Source organism: Pelophylax lessonae, assembly GCF_965119305.1.
Source record: "Pelophylax lessonae genome assembly, chromosome: 8".
In the NCBI taxonomy this organism is placed as follows: domain Eukaryota; kingdom Metazoa; phylum Chordata; class Amphibia; order Anura; family Ranidae; genus Pelophylax; species Pelophylax lessonae.
This window is the reverse complement of record NC_138775.1, coordinates 20,967,225-20,989,991: the sequence shown is the minus strand read 5'-3', so window position 1 is coordinate 20,989,991 and position 22,767 is coordinate 20,967,225. Positions and strand designations below refer to the sequence as shown.

At 40.6% G+C, this 22,767-nt stretch overlaps 2 protein-coding genes across 2 annotated transcripts in view; one reads left to right on the top strand and one right to left on the bottom strand.

Annotated features, from left to right (window-relative positions):
- Nucleotides 1-5,138, bottom strand: part of UROC1 (urocanate hydratase 1) — a 52,258-nt gene extending 47,120 nt beyond the window's left edge. The window contains exon 1 of the mRNA XM_082266041.1: nucleotides 4,966-5,138. Within this exon, the coding sequence (XP_082122167.1) occupies nucleotides 4,966-5,094 (129 nt within the window). The 5' untranslated portion in view covers nucleotides 5,095-5,138. The remainder of the gene's footprint in view (nucleotides 1-4,965) is intronic.
- Nucleotides 5,139-16,293: 11,155 nt separating this feature from the next.
- Nucleotides 16,294-22,767, top strand: part of LOC309561447 (netrin-4-like) — an 84,843-nt gene continuing 78,369 nt past the window's right edge. The window contains exon 1 of the mRNA XM_082265367.1: nucleotides 16,294-17,145. Within this exon, the coding sequence (XP_082121493.1) occupies nucleotides 17,067-17,145 (79 nt within the window). The 5' untranslated portion in view covers nucleotides 16,294-17,066. The remainder of the gene's footprint in view (nucleotides 17,146-22,767) is intronic.

Genomic DNA, 22,767 nt, shown 5'->3' with positions numbered 1-22,767 from the left:
AGACTCAGCAATGGCAAGCAAAGCCAACAGAATACCGGCATGCATCAGAGAGGGGGATTTACTCAATGGATAATTCTCCCGCTCTACAAGACTCTGGTCCGGCCGCACCTGGAGTATTCTGTCCAGTTCTGGGCACCGATCCTCAAGAAGGATGTGCTGGAACTGGAGAGAGTCCAGAGAAGGGCAACTAAGCTAATAAAAAAAAAAAAAAAAAAAAAGGGACTGGAGGATCTCAGCTACGAGGAAAGACTACAAGCATTGAACTTAATTCTCTCTGGAGAGGAGACACTTGAGGAGGGGATATGACAGCAATCCATAAATATCTTACTGGCGAGTCGTGACCCTAGCATAGGAAAGGGAAGGGGGGGGGGGGGCGGGGAGGAAAAAAAAAAAAAAACACACCACACCCCACACTAAAAACTTCTCAGTGAAAGGGAATTTAAACAGACACGTGGTCACTAAAATTGGAAGAGAAGCAGTTTACCCTTAATTATTGTAAAAGGGTGCTTTACTGTTAAAGCAGTAAGGATGTGGAATTCTCTTCCACAAGCAGTGGTATCAGCAGGGAGCATCAATAGTTTATATAAAAAAAAAAAAAAAAAAAAAAAAAAAACCTATTGGATGGGCATCTTAATGATCACAACATACATGGATTTATGTTTTAAACACATTCACACACAAAGGTTGAACTGGATGGACTTGGGGTGTTTTTTTTTTTTTTTTGTAAGGCTAAAAAGACATCTGTCGACCGCACATGCAATAACGTCATCATTAGAACAATAGATGACCATTAGACGTACATCTCAAGGATCAGAACATTCAGGGGTATGAGAGATGATTACGGCCACACACACCTACACAGGTTGAACTATTGTCTTTATTCAACCTCACCTACTATGTAACTATGTAAGATGCCCAATTATCGACATACATTGCTCAGCATAAAATGAGTACACCCCAACAGATTTGTCAGAAAACCTTTACTTTCCTTTCAGAATTAACATTTTCTATGGGACACTATACTACAAATACTGCCACAAGAGCGGGCCATTGAATGCAACCAAGATTTGTTAATTTGCACACACAAAAAAGTATTTTTTCCTAACAAATTAATTCAAGACCATGTCGCAAAAATGAATACACCCCCAATGAAAGAAAGCTAAAATTTTAGACAACAAAATCCTAACTAACAAGAATTTAACTACAGGTGTATATTATTCATTAAACAGGCATCCAGCAGACAGGCGATTATAAAAAAGGGCGTTACTTAAAGAAAACCCCTCCCATTTCATGCTGTCAGCAATGACACCATATGGAAGAGAAATGTCACAAGGCCTGAGAAAGAAAATCATTTATTTACATAAGGGTGAAGTTCACACTGGGGCGACCTGGTCGCCTCACAGGTCGCCTCCCATAGGGAAGCTGCGGACCCGTTCTAATAGGAGCGACACAAGTCGCTCCGACCTAGAAAAAGGGTCCGGAGCTTCTTTGGGGCGACCAGGAGGCGACCGCCATAGACTTCAATGTTATGAAGTCCGTGGCGGCCGCTCCGAGGTCGCGGCGCGCTGCTCGCACCGCGATCTCGGAGGTCGCCCCTGCAAGTAGCGTCGCGGTAATGTGAACCGGCGCTTACTATCACAGTCAGAACATTGTAGCAAAAGTGATACAAATATACAGGGCTTTTTTTCAGCTGGAACTCCGTTCCACCACCTATGGTTCAGGCCCTCTGCTCCCTGCTCACCACTGTCATTTGTAAACACTGGAGTCTGGCTTCTGTGTTTACAAAAGACACCTCGTCTCTCAACGGCTCCCACAGATCTGATCTCCTGAGAGGCTCCCACTGAGTGCAGGATGAGGATAAGGGAGAAGCAGGTGTCTAGGATGCAGTGCGGATGTCTACACCCCTAATGGATGATCCCTGCAAGTGAGAGAGGTGGAGCCCCCCCTACAGTGTGCGGGAAGGTACTAGAGCTGACCGAGTGCTTAACCACTTGCCGTCCGCCGCAAGTACATTTACTGTGGCGGTCAGCCTCTCCTGGGCAAAGTGACGTAGTACTACGTCGCTAGCCCAGGAGCCTGTAGGGGGGCGAGCGTGCGCCGCCGGAGGCACGCTCCCGCCTCCCGCTCGTTCCCCTGCATCCCCGCGCGGGTCCGATGTCTGCCGGTCACTCCCGATCTCCCGGTGGAGAGGGAGAAAGGCAGGCGGCTGATGTAAACAAAGCCACCTGTCATTCTCCTCTGTGTAGCAGCAGAGACTATACGATCCTGCTATGTAGGATCGTACGTCTCTGTGGTTACATGAAAAGCCACACCCCTTTACAGTTAGAATCACGCCCCTAGGGACACATTTAACCCCTGCATCTCTAATAAAGTTAACCCCTTCCCTGCCAGTGTCATTTTTTACAGTAACAGTGCATATGTATAGCACTGATTACTGTAGTAATGTCACTGGTACCCCCAAAAGTGTCACAAATGTCAGTCAAGGGTCCGATCTGTCCGCCGCAATGTCGCAGTCCAGGATATAAAAAAAAAAAAAAAAAAAAAATCGCAGATCGCCGCCATTACTCGTTACAAAAAAGAAAAGACAATAAAAAAAAAATCTTTCCCTTAATTAGTAAACGCAATAACTTTTGCGCAAACCAATCTAAATACGCTTATTGCGATTTTTTTTACCAAAAATATGTAGCAGAAAACAAATTGGCCTAAAATGTTAAAACATTTAGATTTTTACATTTTTTTTTTCTTGGGGGGAATTTCATATTAAAAAAAAAAAAAGTGAAAAATATTGTTATTTTTTCAAAATTGTCGCTCTTTTTTTGTTTATGGCGCAAAAAGTAAAAATCGCACAGGTGATCAAATACCACCAAAAGAAAGTTCTATTTGTGGGGAAAAATTTCATTTGGGTACAGCGTCGCACGACCGCGCAATTGTCCGTTAAAATCACGCAGTGCCGAATCGCAAAATAGGCCCTGGTCTTTGAGCAGCCAAAACCTCCGGGGCTTAACCACTTAAGCCCCGGAAGATTTTACCCCCTTCCTGACCAGGGCCTATTTTGCGGTGCAAAAAAAAAAATCGGTGCACCTGGAACACAAAAAAATATATATATATATATATATATATATATATTTTAATAATAAAAACAATATTTTGATTTTCTATTGGTGGTGGAAACACCTGAGATAATCCTACAGATAGCAATTTACTGATTGTGATGAGATGTTGTCCCATTGATGGATCACTGAGCAGCTGTTACACAAGAGCTGACAATCATTAACCTGATGTGTCAGGAGAACCTTGTCGGCGCTTTTAAAGGGGAATTGCAACCTAAACAATGTTCGTTTTAGACAAAATAAATAAAGACGCACTAATCCTGCATTCACGTGCCATTGGAATAATAAATAGAAGGTTGGGAAATTCTATTTAAACAATCTACAACCCTGTTGCTCAACCGGCGTCCCAAAAGCCACACATGGCCCTTCAGAACTTTTTGTGCAGCCCCTCGGGGGCCCTGCAGGCACCAGGTACAGGTACAGCAGGGATCTCTAGCTGTCTCCTACAGCATGTCCCTCCCTCCCCCAAGTCTGAGACCCCCCTTACCTGCAGCTTGAACCCCCCCCCCCCAGTCTGCAACCCCTCTCCTGCAGCTTGTTCTCCCCCCCCCCCCCCGTCTGCGACCCCTCTCCTGCAGCTTGTCCTCCCCCCCGCTACCAGTCTGCGACCCCTCTCCTGCAGCTTGTTCTCCCCCCAGTCTGTGACCCCTCTCCTGCAGCTTGTCCCCCCCCCCCACGCAGTCTGCGACCCCTCTCCTGCAGCTTGTTTTCCCCCCCCAGTCTGCGACCCCTCTCCTGCAGCTTGTTCTCCCCCCCCAGTCTGCGACCCATCGCCTGCAGCTTGTCCCCCCCCCCATCTGTGACCCCTCTCCTGCAGCTTGTCCTCCCCCCCCCCGCGCAGTCTGCGACCCCTCTCCTGCAGCTTGTCCCCCCCCGCAGTCTGCGACCCCTCTCCTGCAGCTTGTCCTCCCCCCCCGCTACCAGTCTGCGACCCCTCTCCTGCAGCTTGTCCCCCCCCCCCCCGCTACCAGTCTGCGACCCCTCTCCTGCAGCTTGTCCTCCCCCCCCCCCCGCACAGTCTGCGACCCCTGTCCTGCAGCTTGTCCTCCCCCCCCGCGCAGTCTGCGACCCCTCTCCTGCAGCTTGTCCTCCCCCCCGCTACCAGTCTGCGACCCCTCTCCTGCAGCTTGTCCTCCCCCCCTGCCCCCAGTCTGCGACCCCAGTCCTGCAGCTTGTCCCCCCCCCAGTCTGCGACCCCTGTCCTGCTGCTTGTCCCCCCCCCCCCCAGTCTGCGACCCCTGTCCTGCTGCTTGTCTCCCTCCCCAGTCTGTGACCCCTCTCCTGCAGCGTGTTCCCTCCCCTCACCCAGTCTGTGACCCCCCCCTCCTGCAGCATGTCCACCCCCACCCAGTCTACAACCCCTCTCCCGGGGGGGCGTATAAAGATATCAGTAATACAGGTAAAGCAAGTTTGCACAACTTTTAAGTAAAAACGCTGGAAACCTTCACTGCTCTCAAATGACAAGCCATGTGATTAATGCCTCGTGATTGCAGCACTACAAATAAGACAAATCGCCGGCAGCAGGATCACTAAAAACGCTGCAGATGCGTCCCTATAGAAAATCTCTCCCCTATGGCCCGATGCAATGAGATGTCACTGGCCTGGACTCTGCTGAATGTCCATTGCTAGATTTGGGATCACCATCTCAGAGGGATCCATTGCTCATAGAGATTTTGCCACTGCAATTCCAATGAGTCGCCCTTCTAACATCAGCCAAAGAGAACTCATTTTTTTTAGGCTAAATAAGCAAAACTGTTCAAATTTTTTTTTTTTTAAAGTAGCAATTTGGACTTTTTTTGTTTTGACTCCATTGCAACTTTTTAGCATTCGCTCCTAGAAGTCCCCATACACCTACCTTCTCCTCCTGCGCAGACAGCTGGGGTGTGCGGATGGGAGCATGGGGCACCCCAGTATCCCTCCCCCGTTTTGGGGGTAGAGGGTGGAGGGGCAGCCCAGCACACAGTTCCTGCAGACTGATCATCATGGAAGAAGCAGCAGACGGGTCAGCTGAACACACACAAGTGTGACCCTGGGTGCCTATCAGGTGAGAAGTCCACACCCACTACAGATCTGCCACCTGATTGGTCGCTGCGGCTTCCCAAATTAATGTGTTACCTGACCTAACATTACAGACACAGGGAGCATCCTGTGATTAAAGGGCCAAGCAGCCTCACAGGCAGGTTGGCTTGTGAAAGAATGCAAATACCTCCCAACTTTTTAGCCACTTAAGCCCCGGAAGATTTTACCCCCTTCCTGACCAGGGCCTATTTTGCGATTCGGCACTGCGTGACTTTAACAGACAATTGCGCAATCGTGCGACGCTGTACCTAAACGAATTTGACTTCCTTTTTTTCCCACAAACAGAGCTTTCTTTTGGTGGTATTTGATCACCTGTGCGATTTTTTGATCATGCGCTATAAACAAAAAAAGAGCAACAATTTTGCAAATATAACAATATTTTTCACATTTTTTATATGAAATTCCCCAAAAAAAATGTAAAAATCTAAATTTTTTAACATTTTAGGCCAATTTTTTTTTTTACCATATGTTTGGTAAAAAAAATCGCAAAAAACGTATTTTGATTGGTTTGCGTAAAAGTTATTGCGTTTACTAACAAAGGGAAAGATTTTTGTCATTTTTGTTGTTTTTTTTTTAACGCGTAATGGCGGCGATCTGCGTTTTTTTTTTGCGGTACTGCAACATTGCGGCGGACAGATCGGACCCTTGACTGACATTTTTGACACTTTTGGGGGTACCAGTGACATTACTACAGTAATCAGCGCTATACATATGCACTGTTACTGTAATAATGACACTGGCAGGGAAGGGGTTAACTTTTTTTTGAGAGGGAGGGGTTAAGTGTGTCCCTAGGGGCGTGTTTCTACCTGTGATTGGCTGTGGCTTGATGTGTAAGAACAGAGATCAACGGTCCTACATTGCAGAACCGTGTGATCACAAAGGGAAGAATGACAGGCGGCTTTGTTTACATTAGCCGCCTGCCTTTCTCCCAGAGTAACGGACGATCGCAAGTGCCCGGCGGTGCCCCTCCCAGGCAAAATGACCTACCGTTACGTCACTAGCCTGGGAGCCAATAGGCGGCGAGCGCGCGCCGCCAGAGGCGCGCTCCCGCCCCCACTCATTCCCTAAGCAGCCCGTGCGTGTGACCGGCGGACCCGATGTCCGCCGGACACTGGCGATCATTGGGTGGAGAGGGAGAAAGGCAGGCGGCTAATGTAAACAAAGCCGCCTGTCATTCTCCCCTGTGTAAAAGCACCGATCATACGGTCCTGCTATATAGGACCGTAGATCTCTGCTGTTACACACACAGCCACATCCAATCACAGTTAGAAGCACGCCCCTATGGACACACTTAACCCCTCCCTCTCCAATAAAGTTAACCCCTTCCCTGCCAGTGTCATTTTTACAGTAACAGTGCATATGTATAGCACTGATTACTGTAGTAATGTCACTGGTACCCCCAAAAGTGTCAAAAATGTCAGTCAAGGGTCCGATCTATCCACCGCAATGTTGCAGTCCCGCAAAAAAAATCGCAGATCGCCGCCATTATTTGTTAAAAAAAACAAAATAATAAAAATGACAAAAATCTTTCCCTTAGTTAGTAAACGCAATAACTTTTGCGCAAACCAATCAAAATACGTTATTTGCAATTTTTTTTTACCAAACATAGGTAGCAGAAAACAAATTGGCCTAAAATGTTAAAAAATTTTGATTTTTACATTTTTTTGGGGGGGAATTTCATATAAAAAAAATGTGAAAAATATTGTTATTTTTGCAAAATTGTCGCTCTTTTTTTGTTTATAGCGCATGATCAAAAAATCGCACAGGTGATCAAATACCACCAAAAGAAAGCTCTGTTTGTGGGGAAAAAAAAGACATCAATTTCATTTGGGTACAGCGTCGCACGATCGCGCAATTGTCCGTTAAAGTCACGCAGTGCCGAATCGCAAAATAGGCCCTGGTTAGGAAGGGGGTAAAATCTTCCGGGGGTTAAGTGGTTAATGCATAGAATGTCCTTTAAAATGGTTCTAAAGGCAGAAGGTTTTTATTTTTTATTTTAGTGCATTCTATGCATTAACCACTTCCCGCAAACTGACATACCTGTATGTCGGCTTGAAGAAGTGGTTGTACCGGGGTGATATGCAGCTAGAAGCATCACCCCGATACCATTTTTTAGAGCCGGTGGTCGGCTTTCTGGAGATAACAACCGGTGCGGCTCAGCAGCTGCTCGGCTGTTATCCCAGCAAGTGGGAGGGGACGTCCCCCCCCCCTCCTGCTGCTTTCCGCAGCCCTACCCGGGTCTCCCGTCCCACCGGAGACCCGAGCAACCAGCCGGCACATCCAGATTCGGCTTTGATCGAGTCTCCGAGCATGTAACCCGGTAGCCACGTCACAACGTCACTTCCAGTTTACTTGGCTGCCAAAAGCACGAATTTAAAAAAAAGTGTCAGTATTCAAAAATGCAGATTTTGGCATTTTGAATACTTTGAAGTGCAGAGGAGAGGTTTGGGGTCTTTTAGACCCCCGATCCCTCCATAAAGAGAACCTGCCTATTACTGCCACAAGGGATGTTTACCTTCCTCGTGACAGCAATAAAAGCGATCTGATTTTTTTTTCTAACAGTGTTAAAAATAAAAAATAAAATAAAATAAATTGGGAAAAAAAAACATTTTTTAAGCGCCCCCCCGTTGCCGTGAGCTCACACACACCAAAGAAAATGTATACGTAAGTGGCACCACGGTGTTCAAATCACACATGTGAGGTATCACCGCGATCGCCAGAGCAAGACCAAAAATTCTAGCAAAAGACCTCCTCCGTTAACTTTAAACTGGTAACCGTTAGACATTTTTAAAGCGTCGCCTATGGAGATTTTTAAGTACCGTAATTTGTCGCCATTCCACGAGTATCCACTATTTCAAACTGTAACATGTTAGGTATACATTTACTCGGCATAACATATTCTTTCACAATATACAAAAAATTGGGCTAACTTTACTGTTTAGTTTTTATTAAATTCAGTGAAATTTTTTTTTTCCAAAAAAATTGCATTTGAAAACCACTGCGCAAATACCGCGTAACAAAACATATTGCAACGACCGCCATTTTATTCCAAAATCTTTGCTAATAATATATATAAAGGAAGTGAACAATAAAAAAAAAAAATCAGGTTTTTGATTTGATCATTTGATTGATGTGCATTTTGATCAAAAAGATCAAATCGACAAGAAATGAAATAGCCATAACAGCGCTTTCGATTAATTTAGAACAGATCCAATCAAACTTAGTTGACTTGTACAGAAAATTATTGATCGTGTTGCAGGGATTGGCACACTGATACGTTTAGTTCATAGTTACATAGTTAGTGAGGTTGAAAAAAGACACCAGTCCATCCAGTTCAACCTTCATGAGTTCTATTGTAATTGGACTGATCTTAACCACTTTACGTCTGCTCACAGTAATATTACTGCGGCAGAGTAGCTCGTTATCGTCTGACGACGTAGTACTACGTCGTCAGACACTCCCCCTTCTGGGCGGCGCTTGCGCGCCGCCGGAGGCTTGCTCCCGCTGTTTTCATTCACAGCGGGAGTCGGGCCAGGGGAGGAGCAGCGGCGATCGCCGCTGCTCTTACCCGATCGCCGGGGATCTAGTGTGGAGATCCGCCCGCTGTGTGTAAACACAGCGGGCGGATCTCCATAGTGACAGGGAGTGACAGATCGGACTGTTCAGCATAGCTGGACATCCGATCTGTCCATGACTCACTCAGTCACCTCCCCCCCTACACGTCAGTAAGCACCAGGCATACATTAACCCCTCCCTCTCCAATAAAATTAACCCCTTCCCTGCCAGTGTCATTTTTACAGTAACAGTGCATATATATAGCACTGATTACTGTAGTAATGTCACTGGTACCCCCAAAAGTGTCAAAAATGTCAGTCAAGGGTCCGATCTGTCCGCCGCAATGTCGCAGTCCCGCAAAAAAAATCGCAGATCGCCGCCATTACGCGTTAAAAAAAAAAACACCAAAAATGACAGAAATCTTTCCCTTTGTTAGTAAACGCAATAACTTTTGCGCAAACCAATCAAAATACGCTTATTGCGATTTTTTTTACCAAACATATGTAGCATTAAAACAAATTGGCCAAAATTTTTTAAAAAAATTGGTTTTTACATCTTTTTTGGGGGGAATTTCATATAAAAAAAATGTTAAAAATATTGTTATTTTTTCAAAATAAACGCTCTTTTTTTGTTTATAGCGCAAAAAGTAAAAATCGCACAGGTGATCAAATACCACCAAAAGAAAGCTCTGTTTGTGGGAAAAAAAGGACGTAAATTTCGTTTGGGTACGGCGTCGCACGACCGCGCAATTGTCAGTTGAAGTCGCACAGCGCCGAATCGCAAAAAGTGGCCTGGACGGAAGACAGCAAAATCCTCCGGTGGTAAAATGGTTAATATGAGATTGCATGCTGAAAATGCAGGTGCAACCAGTTACTTACGATCGTATTTTCCAATTATCAGTCGAAATCCATGTCCTTGTGGGTGTTTTTTTGACTGAATGGGTTGTTGACTATAGATCAAATAAACCTTGGGAGAGATTAGCCAGAAGAGAAAATTATCAGTTATCAAAGCGTGTATGGTCATCATAAAGGAGTTTGCACAATCGCATTGTTTCCTGTATAATTCGCTTTTGCAATAATAATGATATTAATAATAATAATAATAATAATAATACAAAATAGATTGATGTTACATGTACAGCTATTATAATGATAATTATAATTATAATAATAATGATAATATTTCTAATAATAAAAAAAATAATGTATAACCAACTTTTGTAATAATATTAACAATAATAATAATAATAGTAATAATAATAATAATAAACATATTGTTACATGCTTAGCTAGGTTTGCCATAATAATACTAATAATTCAGATGCAATGGTGGTTAAGAACCCCTAAAGCAATATGCTGATGATGTTTGTGTATCAGAACAAAGGTTAGAGGACTAAGATGGGTAATAACTCACTCTGGCAAGTTTTCTCTTTTTTTTTTTTTTTGTTTTACCTGATAGCACTGTTTAGTGTGGTTTTTGTACTGTACAACAATGGAAATATAATTTAATAAAAAAAAAAAAAAAAATTGCAGACAATGCTATATGTAACGGAGACAGCTTTGGTGTGTGGTACTCGATCTGGACATAAGGTATGTTACTCTCTCCTTTGCTTGTGTAATATATTATATATTTATAAATATATATATATATATATATATATATATATATATATATATATATATATATATATATATATAAATACACATTATCTCACAAAAGTGAGTACACCCCTCACATTTTTGCAAATATTTTATTCTATCTTTTCATGGTGACAACACTGAAGAAATGACACTTTGCTACAATGTAAAGTAGTGAGTGTACAGCTTGTATAACAGTGTAAATTTGCTGTCCTCTCAAAATAACTCAACACACAGCCATTAATGTCTAAACCGCTGGCAACAAAAGTGAGTACACCCCTAAGTGACAATGTCCAAATTGGGCCCAAAGTGTCAATATTTTGTGTGGCCACCATTATTTTCCAGCACTGCCTTAACCCTCTTGGGCATGGAGTTCACCAGAGCTTCACAGGTTGTCACTGGAGTCCTCTTCCACTCCTCCATGATGACATCACAGAGCTGGTGGATGTTAGAGACCTTGCGCTCCTCCACCTTCCGTTTGAGGATGCCCCACAGATGCTCAATAGGGTTTAGGTCTGGAGACGTGCTTGGCCAGTCCATCACCTTTACCCTCATCTTCTTTAGCAAGGCAGTGGTCGTCTTGGAGGTGTGTTTGGGATCGTTATCCTGTTGGAATACTGCCCTGCGGCTACACTTGTATAAAGTACTCAAAACCCATACTTGAGTAAAAGTACAAGTGCTCGATCAAAAAGTGACTTGAGTAGAAGTGGAAGTGCTCTATCAAAAAGTGACTTGAGTAGAAGTACTAAAGTATTCAACATTTTTTGTACTTAAGTATTGCAAGTAGTTTTTTTTTTTTAATTTTGCTACTCAAGTACTGAAAGTAAAAGTACAAGTACTGTGTTATGTAGTTATTAAAGAAAGAAGTCAAAAGTTTGAACATCATATTGTTTTTTATTATTTCAAATGATTAACCTAAAGGACAATCACAATTCCTTTGTCTGTAACTTTTTGTAAACAAAAACAGATAAAGTATGTCCCTCCCTTCCCTCTTTAAAGCATCCCTCCTTCTCTTCCCTGCATGTTTTTTTTTCTCCACAGCTTATTGGTGCGCAAAATCATATATAAACCAATGTGATATACAACAATATATTCCAATAATGAAATAAAGGAAGAGTGTATGAAATCAAAGTCAATAAAAAGTCCATATATATAATGCCATAATACCATATATATGTGACAAAACAAGATGAATATATTTTCAAATGTGCAGGAATCAAACAGGTGCTATTCCAAATAATAGGTGCAGACTCCTCCCACCACCTTGTGGATTTCCCCCTTACCCGGTGGATGAAGGTAAGTGCAAAACAATATCCAAATACTGTAGTCTCTTCCAGTGAAACAAAACTGCAAAACCTGTGCTCTCAACTTCCAGTGAAAAAAGAAAAATCAGCCTCTTACCAGAAAAAAGGTCTATGTACGCTTGTGACTCTCCTTGGTTGGGGGAGGTTCTCTTTCCCCTTAACAGCAGATATGTAGACCATTTTATTCATACATACAGTAGCATTTATTTTCGTATGCGCTGATTTACACATGACATTATACACATTTTTTTGAACTTCATGAAACCTGCCATCTACTGTTCTGGCAGTGGTAATTTTTATAATTGTAACGAGTAACTATGCAGCACAAAAAAAAAATATCGGAGTAGAAGTATTGAAATCATCGAAAAAATGTAGTGAAGTAAAAGTGGAAGTAGGAGAAAAAAATTCTACTCCAGGAAAGTACAGATACCGCCTTTCGGTACTTAAGTACAGTAGTGAAGTAGTTCTACTTAGTTACTATACATCTCTGCCTGTGGCCCAGTCTCTGAAGGGAGGGGATCATGCTCTGCTTCAGTATGTCACAGTACATGTTGGCATTCATGGTTTCCTCAATGAACTGTAGCTCCCCAGTGCCGGCAGCACTCATGCAGCCCCAGACCATGACACTCCCACCACCATGCTTGACCGTAGGCAAGACACACTTGTCTTTGTACTCCTCACCTGGTTGCCGCCACACACGCTTGACACCATCTGAGCCAAATAAGTTTGTCTTGGTCTCATCAGACCACAGGAGATGGTTCCAGTAATCCATGTCCTTAGTCTGCTTGTCTTCAGCAAACTGTTTGCGGGCTTTCTTGTGCATCATTTTTAGAAGAGGCTTCCTTCTGGGATGACAGACATGCAGACCAATTTGATGCAGTGTGCGGCGTATGGTCTGAGCACTGACAGGCTGACCCCCCCACCCCTTCAACCTCTGCAGCAATGCTGGCAGCACTCATACCTCTATTTCCCAAAGACCACCTCTGGATATGACGCTGAGCATGTGCACTCAACTTCTTTAGTCGACCATGGCGAGGCCTGTTCTGAGTGGAACCTGTCCTGTTAAACCGCTGTATAGTCTTGGCCACCGTGCTGCAGCTCAGTTTCAGGGTCTTGGCAATCTTCTTATAGCCTAGGTCATTTTTATGTAGAGCAACAATTCTTTTTTTCAGATCCTCAGAGAGTTCTTTGCCATGAGGTGCCATGTTGAACTTTCAGTGACCAGTATGAGAGAGTGAGAGCGATAACAACAAATTTAACACGACTGCTCCCCATTCACAGCTGAGACCTTGTTACACTAACGAGTCACATGACACCAGGGAGAGAAAATGGCTAACTGGGCCCAATATGGACGTTTTCACTTAAGGGTGTACTCACTTTTGTTGCCAGCGGTTTAGACATTAATGGCTGTGTGTTGAGTTATTTTGAGGGGACAGCAAATTTACACTGTTATACAAGCTGTACACTCACTACTTTACATTGTAGCAAAGTGTCATTTCTTCAGTGTTGTCACATGAAAAGATAGAATAAAATATTTACAAAAATGTGAGGGGTGTACTCACTTTTGTGTGATACTGTGTGTGTGTGTATATATATGTATATGTATATATATATATATATATATATATATAGTATGTATATAAGGAGTATCTTGTCCAACTACATTTTACACTACAGGCTGTTTGTTACTGTCTAATGTATCAAGTTTTGTGCTATGCATATTGTTTAATGTGCCTTCTTTACATATGGCAATAAAATCTTTATAAAAAAAAAAAAATGATACTAATAATAAAGATTGTTACATGTATAACATGCCTTTTTCAATAATAATAATAATAATAATAATAAAACAGATTATTATGTTTACAACTAGCATTTGTAATAATAATAATTATAACAAAACAATAAATAAAATAAAAAAAACATGATTGTTACATGTATAACAAGCTTTTTATCAAAAATAACAATTATAAAACTGGTTTATAATCTATAACCAGCTTTTGTAGTAATAATAAATATAAAAATGATAAAACTGATTGTCATATGCACAGTAGAAATAGCTTTTGTAGTAATATTTTTATTATTATTTATTATTATTATTATTACTATTATTATTATTGCGAAAGCTGGTTATACATGTAACAATTTTTTTTATTATCATTATATTATTATTATACACATTAGAAATCTCTTATTATTGTTAATATTATTATTATTGTGAAAGCTGGTTATTCATGTAATAATCTCTTTTTTAAATATTATTATACACAAACTACTGTATTATTATTATTATTATTATTATTATTATTATTATTGTGAAAGCTGGTTATTAATGTAACAATCTCTTTTATTATTAATAGTATATATTATATTATATAATAATAACAGTACAAAGAAGAAGCATGATAAATCGATTTTTATATGTATAACCAGCCTTTGAAGTAGTATTAATAATATTAATAATAATAAGAATAATAAAATAAATAAAAGAACTAGCTTTTGTAATAATAATAATAATAATAATAATACTAATATGATATCTATATAATCACATTAATGTCGATTGTTTTATATATATATATATATATATATATATATATATATATATATATATATATATATTATTGTTGTGAAAGCTGGTTATTCATGTAACAATCTCTTTTATTATTAATATTATATATTGTATTATATTATATAATAATAACAGTACAAAGAAGAAGCATGATAAATTGATTTTTATATGTATAACCAGCCTTTGAAGTAGTATTAATAATATTAATAATATTAATAATAATAATAACAAGAATAATAAAAGAAATAAAAGAACTAGCTTTTGTAATAATAATAATAATAATATAATATCTATATAATCACATTAATGCCGATTGTTTTATATATATATATATATATATTATTGTTGTGAAAGCTGGTTATTCATGTAACAATCTCTTTTATTATTAATATTATATATTATATTATATAATAATAACAGTACAAAGAAGAAGCATGATAAATCGATTTTATATGTATAACCAGCCTTTGAAGTAGTATTAATAATATTAATAATAATAAGAATAATAAAATAAATAAAAGAACTAGCTTTTGTAATAATAATAATAATAATAATAATAATACTAATATGATATCTATATAATCACATTAATGTCGATTGTTTTATATATATACATATATATATATATATATATATATATATATATATATATATATATATATATATATATATATATATATATATATATATATATATATATATATATTATTGTTGTGAAAGCTGGTTATTCATGTAACAATCTCTTTTATTATTAATATTATATATTATATTATATTATATTATATAATAATAACAGTACAAAGAAGAAGCATGATAAATTGATTTTTATATGTATAACCAGCCTTTGAAGTAGTATTAATTATATTAATAATATTAATAATAATAATAACAAGAATAATAAAAGAAATAAAAGAACTAGCTTTTGTAATAATAATAATAATAATAATATAATATCTATATAATCACATTAATGCCGATTGTTTTATATATATATATATATATATATATTATTGTTGTGAAAGCTGGTTATTCATGTAACAATCTCTTTTATTATTAATATTATATATTATATTATATAATAATAACAGTACAAAGAAGAAGCATGATAAATCGATTTTATATGTATAACCAGCCTTTGAAGTAGTATTAATAATATTAATAATAATAAGAATAATAAAATAAATAAAAGAACTAGCTTTTGTAATAATAATAATAATAATAATAATAATAATAATACTAATATGATATCTATATAATCACATTAATGTCGATTGTTTTATATATATATATATATATATATATATATATATATATATATATATATATATACATATATATATATATATATATATATATATATATATATATATATATTATTGTTGTGAAAGCTGGTTATTCATGTAACAATCTCTTTTATTATTAATATTATATATTATATTATATTATATTATATAATAATAACAGTACAAAGAAGAAGCATGATAAATTGATTTTTATATGTATAACCAGCCTTTGAAGTAGTATTAATCATATTAATAATAATAATAACAACAAGAATAATAAAAGAAATAAAAGAACTAGCTTTTGTAATAATAATAATAATATAATATCTATATAATCACATTAATGCCGATTGTTTTATATATATATATATATATTATTGTTGTGAAAGCTGGTATTCATGTAACAATCTCTTTTATTATTAATATTATATATTATATAATAATAACAGTACAAAGAAGAAGCATGATAAATCGATTTTATATGTATAACCAGCCTTTGAAGTAGTATTATATAATATAATAATAATTATAAATAATATAATATTTATTAATAATAATAACAAGAATAATAAAAGAAATAAAAGAACTAGCTTTTGTAATAATAATAATAATAATATATCTATATAATCACATTAATGCCGATTGTTTTTCATATATATATATATATATATATATATATATATATATATATATATAAAACTAATATATCTATATTATTAATTATGTAATACATAATAATAATGCTCCCATTGCTGTCAATACTGCCACGTGCAGCAGGTGCCTGCAGTCCCCCTCTCCTCCCAGCAGATGGCGATGCCCCGTCACATTCCAGAGCCAGTAGGCGGAGCCTTTTCCCACGTGTTGGGCATTTAATTTAAAGAGACAACAACCTCGGAGAGCCTAAGAAAGTGACAGCCTTGGGGATCGCAGGAGGGAGAGGACTTTGAAGCATCTCAAGGGAGGGAGAGAGGCAGAGGACCGCAGCATCACCTGGGCACCTTGCACTGTCCTTCTGGAGCAGGGAAGGGTAGCAGCAGGACCACACTTGCAGTTCTGCCCACATGTTTAATTTTGTTTGCAAGAAGCTGCAGCATTCATTAGACACAAGGCTGTCCTGGATATTTAGCAATCTCTGAGTGATGGCAGAAGAAGCAAATTGCATGCAGCTGCTCCAGCAGGGATGATAGGAGCCCAGTGTGCCAAGCTGAAATAGTTTCCCTCTTTGTGTGTAGTCTGGCACATGGGGTGGGGTGAGATAAAAGCAGGAGGGATGTGGAGGTACAGGATATAATTATACATTGAGGAGGTTAGAGAAGACAGCCAAGCCCTTAATGTTATGCCAAGGAGGTGAATACCTGCTGCTGCTGTATGATGTGTCAGTGACAACCAGAGAGTAGAGGGTTGTCAGAGATCCCTGAGGCTCAGACACTGGGTGACTTGGGAGGGTGCAGAACATGCAAGACTGAAGATCTCCTCTCATCATCCTTTATCTGATCTTCCCCATCACCTGGGACTGAGAATTTGACATGCAGAAGATCACTCTTCTTGTCCTCTTGGAGTGGTTTGTCCTCCTATGGATGGTCCTCCTTGTGCACACAGACTCAGGTAAGACCCCCCAACCTCTCCCTCACACCTAGCCTTCCTCAATTAGGGATTCTCCGGAGGTAACTAGGGGTTCACTGAGCAATGACCAATCTCTGACTCTCAGATGAGCTATCACTGACACCAAGGATCGTTTCAGCTATCTGTATAGAGGACATTCTTTCCACTGGTCACCAATTTAAGAAGAACATGCTTCCCATCGACCACCGATGTATAGGGGACATTCTTCCTACTGGCCACTAATGTAAGGGGACATTTTTCCTACTGGCCACTAATGTAAGGGGACATTCTTCCTACTGGCCACTAATGTAAGGGGACATTTTTCCTACTGGCCACTAATGTAAGGGGGGGACATTCTTCTTACTGGCCACAAATGTAAGGAGGACATTCTTCTTACTGGCCACAAATCTAAGGAGGACATTCTTCCTACTAGCCACTAATGTAAGGGGGACATTCTTCTTACTGGCCACAAATCTAAGGAGGACATTCTTCCTACTGGCCACTAATGTAAGGGGGACATTCTTCTTACTGGCCACAAATGTAAGGAGGACATTCTTCCTACTGGCCACTAATGTAAGGGGACATTTTTCCTACTGGCCACTAATGTAAGGGGGGGACATTCTTCTTACTGGCCACAAATGTAAGGAGGACATTCTTCTTACTGGCCACAAATCTAAGGAGGACATTCTTCCTACTAGCCACTAATGTAAGGGGGACATTCTTCTTACTGGCCACAAATGTAAGGAGGACATTCTTCTTACTGGCCACAAATGTAAGGGGGACATTCTTCCTACTGGCCACAAATGTAAGGAGGACATTCTTCTTACTGGCCACAAATGTAAGGGGGACATTCTTCCTACTGGCCACAAATGTAAGGAGGACATTCTTCTTACTGGCCACAAATGTAAGGGGGACATTCTTCCTACTGGCCACTAATGTAAGGGGGACATTCTTCTTACTGGCCACTAATGTAAGGGGGACATTCTTCCTACTGGCCACTAATGTAAGGGGGGCATTCTTCTTACTGGCCACTAATGTATGGGGGACATTCTTCTTACTGGCCACTAATGTATGGGGGACATTCTTCCTACTTGCCACTAATGTAAGGGGGACATTCTTCCTACTGGCCACTAATGTAAGGGGGACATTCTTCTTACTGGCCACTAATGTAAGGGGGAAATGCTTCCTACTGGCCACTAATGTAAGGGGGGCATTCTTCCTACTGGCCACTAATGTAAAGGGGACATTCTTCTTACTGGCCACTAATGTAAGGGGGACATTCTTCTTACTGGCCACTAATGTAAGGGGGACATTCTTCCTACTTGCCACTAATGTAAGGGGGACATTCTTCCTACTGGCCACTAATGTAAGGGGGACATTCTTCCTACTGACCACTAATGTAAGGGGGACATTCTTCCTACTGGCCACTAATGTAAGGGGGACATTCTTCCTACTGACCACTAATGTAAGGGGGACATTCTTCCTACTGGCCACTAATGTAAGGGGGACATTCTTCCTACTGGCCACTAATGTAAGGGGGACATTCTTCCTACTGGCCACTAATGTAAGAGGGACATTCTTCCTACTGGCCACTAATGTAAGGGGGACATTCTTCCTACTGGCCACTAATGTAAGGGGGACATTCTTCCTACTGGCCACTAATGTAAGGGGGACATTCTTCCTACTGGCCACTAATGTAAGGGGGACATTCTTCTTACTGACCACTAATGTAAGGGGGACATTCTTCCTACTGGCCACTAATGTAAGAGGGACATTCTTCCTACTGGCCACTAATGTAAGGGGGACATTCTTCCTACTGGCCACTAATGTAAGGGGGACATTCTTCCTACTGGCCACTAATGTAAGGGGGACATTCTTCCTACTGGCCACTAATGTAAGAGGGACATTCTTCCTACTGGCCACTAATGTAAGGGGGACATTCTTCCTACTGACCACTAATGTAAGGGGGACATTCTTCCTACTGACCACTAATGTAAGGGGGACATTCTTCCATTTGCCTACCAATATAAGAGGAACATTCTTCCCACTGACCATCAATGTATAGGGGACATTCTTCCTGCTGATCGACAATGTGTCTGGGACATATTTCCCACTGACCAACAATGTATAGAAGACATTTTCTCCACTGACCAACACTGTAAGGAGGACATTCTTCCCATTGACAATCAATGAAAGGAGAATTTTTCCCTCTGACCATCAATGAAAGGGGACTTCTTCACTGACCACCAATGTAAGGGACAATTCTTCCTGAAGACCACCAGTGTAAGGGGGAATTTCTTCCCATTGGCCATCAATGTAGAAGGGCACTTCTCCACAGACCACCAATATAATACATTTTTCACTGTCTCTGTTTCTTTTCTGGTTGGCCCTGGGCATCAAAAACTCTAAGCATACCACATTTCTTATTCTCTATTTGTTCTTCGAGCGACTGCTTAGGTCCCTTTCACACAGACGTTAGTATCTGGTTCACTTGTCAGTTTTTCAGGTGGACCTGATCAGAAGCCCATGTAAGTCCATAGGCAGGCGGATGTAAATGGATGTGCACAACCGTGAGCCACGTTCTTGGGTGGCAGTTGCGGAGTCACCAATAGATACAACATGGGTCCAACAAAACCCCTGCTTGTAAAAGCCACTGTAAATGGACACAAATATGAAAAAAAGTGACTTTGTCCCATTGTGCTCTGATGCTGCATTAAATCTGTTCACAAATTCCCTGCCAATCACACAGGATGGCGCCCATGTGAGAGGGGTCTTATGGATAATGTCCCTTAGCTATAGGTATATTTAATATTATGTAGCACTGCACCCTTGATATTAGTGCAGTGGCTGCTAGACATGTAGGAGACAATACTACCCCTACCTAAATGATCAAACTAAGATTCTCTATTTCCAAGCCTATGGCGCGCCATTGTGGTGCAGCCCCATTCACTTGAATTGGTCGCGTTTGGTGGCTGTGCAGGGGGTAATTTTTGCCTGTGTAAGACCATGAGCAGCTGTATGTTATCTTTAAAGGGTTAGGTCAGGGGCAGTAAAACTGCAGTTCAACCTCCTATTTTTACTACCCCCCAGCCCACCCCTGTAAACAAAATCTGAATGATATTTTAAAGTTTTTGTGGCGTTAAAAAGGTTCAGAAAGGCTGCACTAACCCATCCCTCTGCAAATCCAGCGGAGTAAGTGCAGGATCTGGGGTTGTCCCTTATCCTGCCTTTACTACCGAGAGAGCCACTGATGTGGGCCAGGAGCAGGGCAGAAGGGGAAACTTTTCTGACTTCACTAGTTCCATGCCTGGTTCATTGACTTACTCAGCGTTAACAAGATAGATAGATAGATAGATAGATAGATAGATAGATAGACAGATAGATAGATAGATAGATAGATAGATAGATAGATAGATAGATAGATAGATAGATAGATAGATAGATAGATAGATAGATAGACAGACAGACGGATGGATAGAGGCATAGATGGATAGATAGATAGACAGACAGACAGATGGATGGATGGATAGATAGATAGATACAGTAGATAGACGGATAGATAGATAGACAGACAGACAGACGGATAGAGGGATAGATGGATGGATGGATGGATAGACAGATAGATAGATAGACAGACAGACAGATAGATAGATAGATAGATAGATAGATAGATAGATAGATAGATAGATAGATAGATAGATAGATAGATAGATAGATAGATAGATAGATAGATTTCTGCAGCACCCCCCCCCCCCCCAGTCTGTGTGATGGACGACTGTACAGTATTGATGATTTGTATTGATCTCTCTATTCCTGATCTCATACACTCTCTGGAGATATTATATTTAATTATTGATGTTTTTTTCTTTGCACGTAACTTCCAGGAATCTCTGACACACGATCGATGCAGTGAGATGGCTGAGCGCACAGATATGTGCAGTGCACACATGTATTGATAATGTATTGATAACGTATCGTGTCATTTATGGATTTAGTCTAGGAATAGAAAAGTGTCGGGGTTTAGAAAAGAATACTTGAAGGGGTTGATAGAAGAACGAGGAAGGTTTGATTGAGCGAGGAGCCGCCTCCAGCATGGAGGATGACCCAGTCAGTGAGGAGATGCCAGTATGGAGTCAGCAGAGAGTGGGAAAGTGGTCCCGGAGGATGAGCCCGGCTCCTCACCATCTCAGGCAGGTGGTGAAGCAGATGTGCACATTAAGCGCTGCCCAGACAGCTCGGGGTTCACATTTCAGCGAGGTAATAGAGTAGGATAGATAGGTTTTTTTTTTAAAGGGGAACTCTAATTTTTCGGCACCTGTGTGTCGGGCAGTGGAGTTTTCCGATCACTGTATTATCTGTGATTCTGAATGCCTCAGGGATGCCACCTAGGGGGAGGGGAATCTGGAGATTGCATTTGGCCCTCCTGGATGACGAGGAAGTAAGACAATCCTATGAGGAATTTTTTCAGGCGCAGGTAACTATTCTAGACTTTTGCAACAGTAAGTCAGAATGGTGGGATCTCATAAAACTGCGGACTGTTAGGCTTTTCAGGGCCATAGGGAGAAAGAGACAGCAAGATATATATATCACCTACCGGCGTATGCAGAGGAAACTTGACCGCCTTGTTTGGAATGGAGGAGATTCTGGGGCGATCTCTGAGGTGAAGCTCCTCCATAAGAGACATCAATATGACCGGCACGCTTCTTTGGTTCATGAAAAGGACTATGGGAAATACTATTCGCCTGACCCTTACCAGAACTGTAAACAGAGCGTAGCAGTTAAGACGGTCAATGGCCTGAAGGACAGTACGGGCTCTCTGACGAAGTCAGGTCAGGGATCCTGGAGGTCGTCAGGTCATATTATGCCGATCTCCTGGGAGGAAGGAACCTTGATCGGGCGAGGATGTTAAATTCTCTACACCGGGTCTGGAAAGTAATGTTTCTTTGATGAATTTTACAGATGAAATCACTGCAGATGAGGTGATCCAGGCTATTGATAAAATTGCCATCAGGAAAACGCCAGGGCCAGATGGTTTGACAGCCGAATTTTATAAATGTTTTAGGACGATCCTGGCTTCCTACCTTCCAAAGGTTTTCAATGACTGTTTGCATGAGGGTTCTCTCCCTCCTTCCATGAGGCAATCTGCAGTAATTCTTCTGTCAAAGGGCAAAAAGATCCTTCGATGATTGGAAATTGACGCCCCATTAGCCTTCTTAAAGAGGAAGTAAAGTCTTCAGTTTTTTTTTCTTCCCTGCAAAGTAAATGCATAATGTGGTAGTATGCATCGCATACTACCACATTATGTGACACCTGCAAATGAAGCCCCCGCTGGCGGCCACATCCATCTTCGTCTGTCTTCCTTCTGGGTCTACAGATTTCGGCTGTATTACTGGCCGGAGCCGCGGGACGTCACTCCCGCGGTCACGACACAGTTTATTATCCCATCACTAGCACTGCTCGTCCAGGGAAGAAGCACTTTCTCAGCTGTGCTAGCTGTCCGGGAGGCCTTGGAGCGTTTAGGGCTGCTGGTTGCAGGAAAATTTCTGCTGACCTTAGATTAGGCTAAGGACTTTAATAGGGTTAATCATGAGTAGCTATGGCTCCTTCTTGGCAAGTATGGCCTGG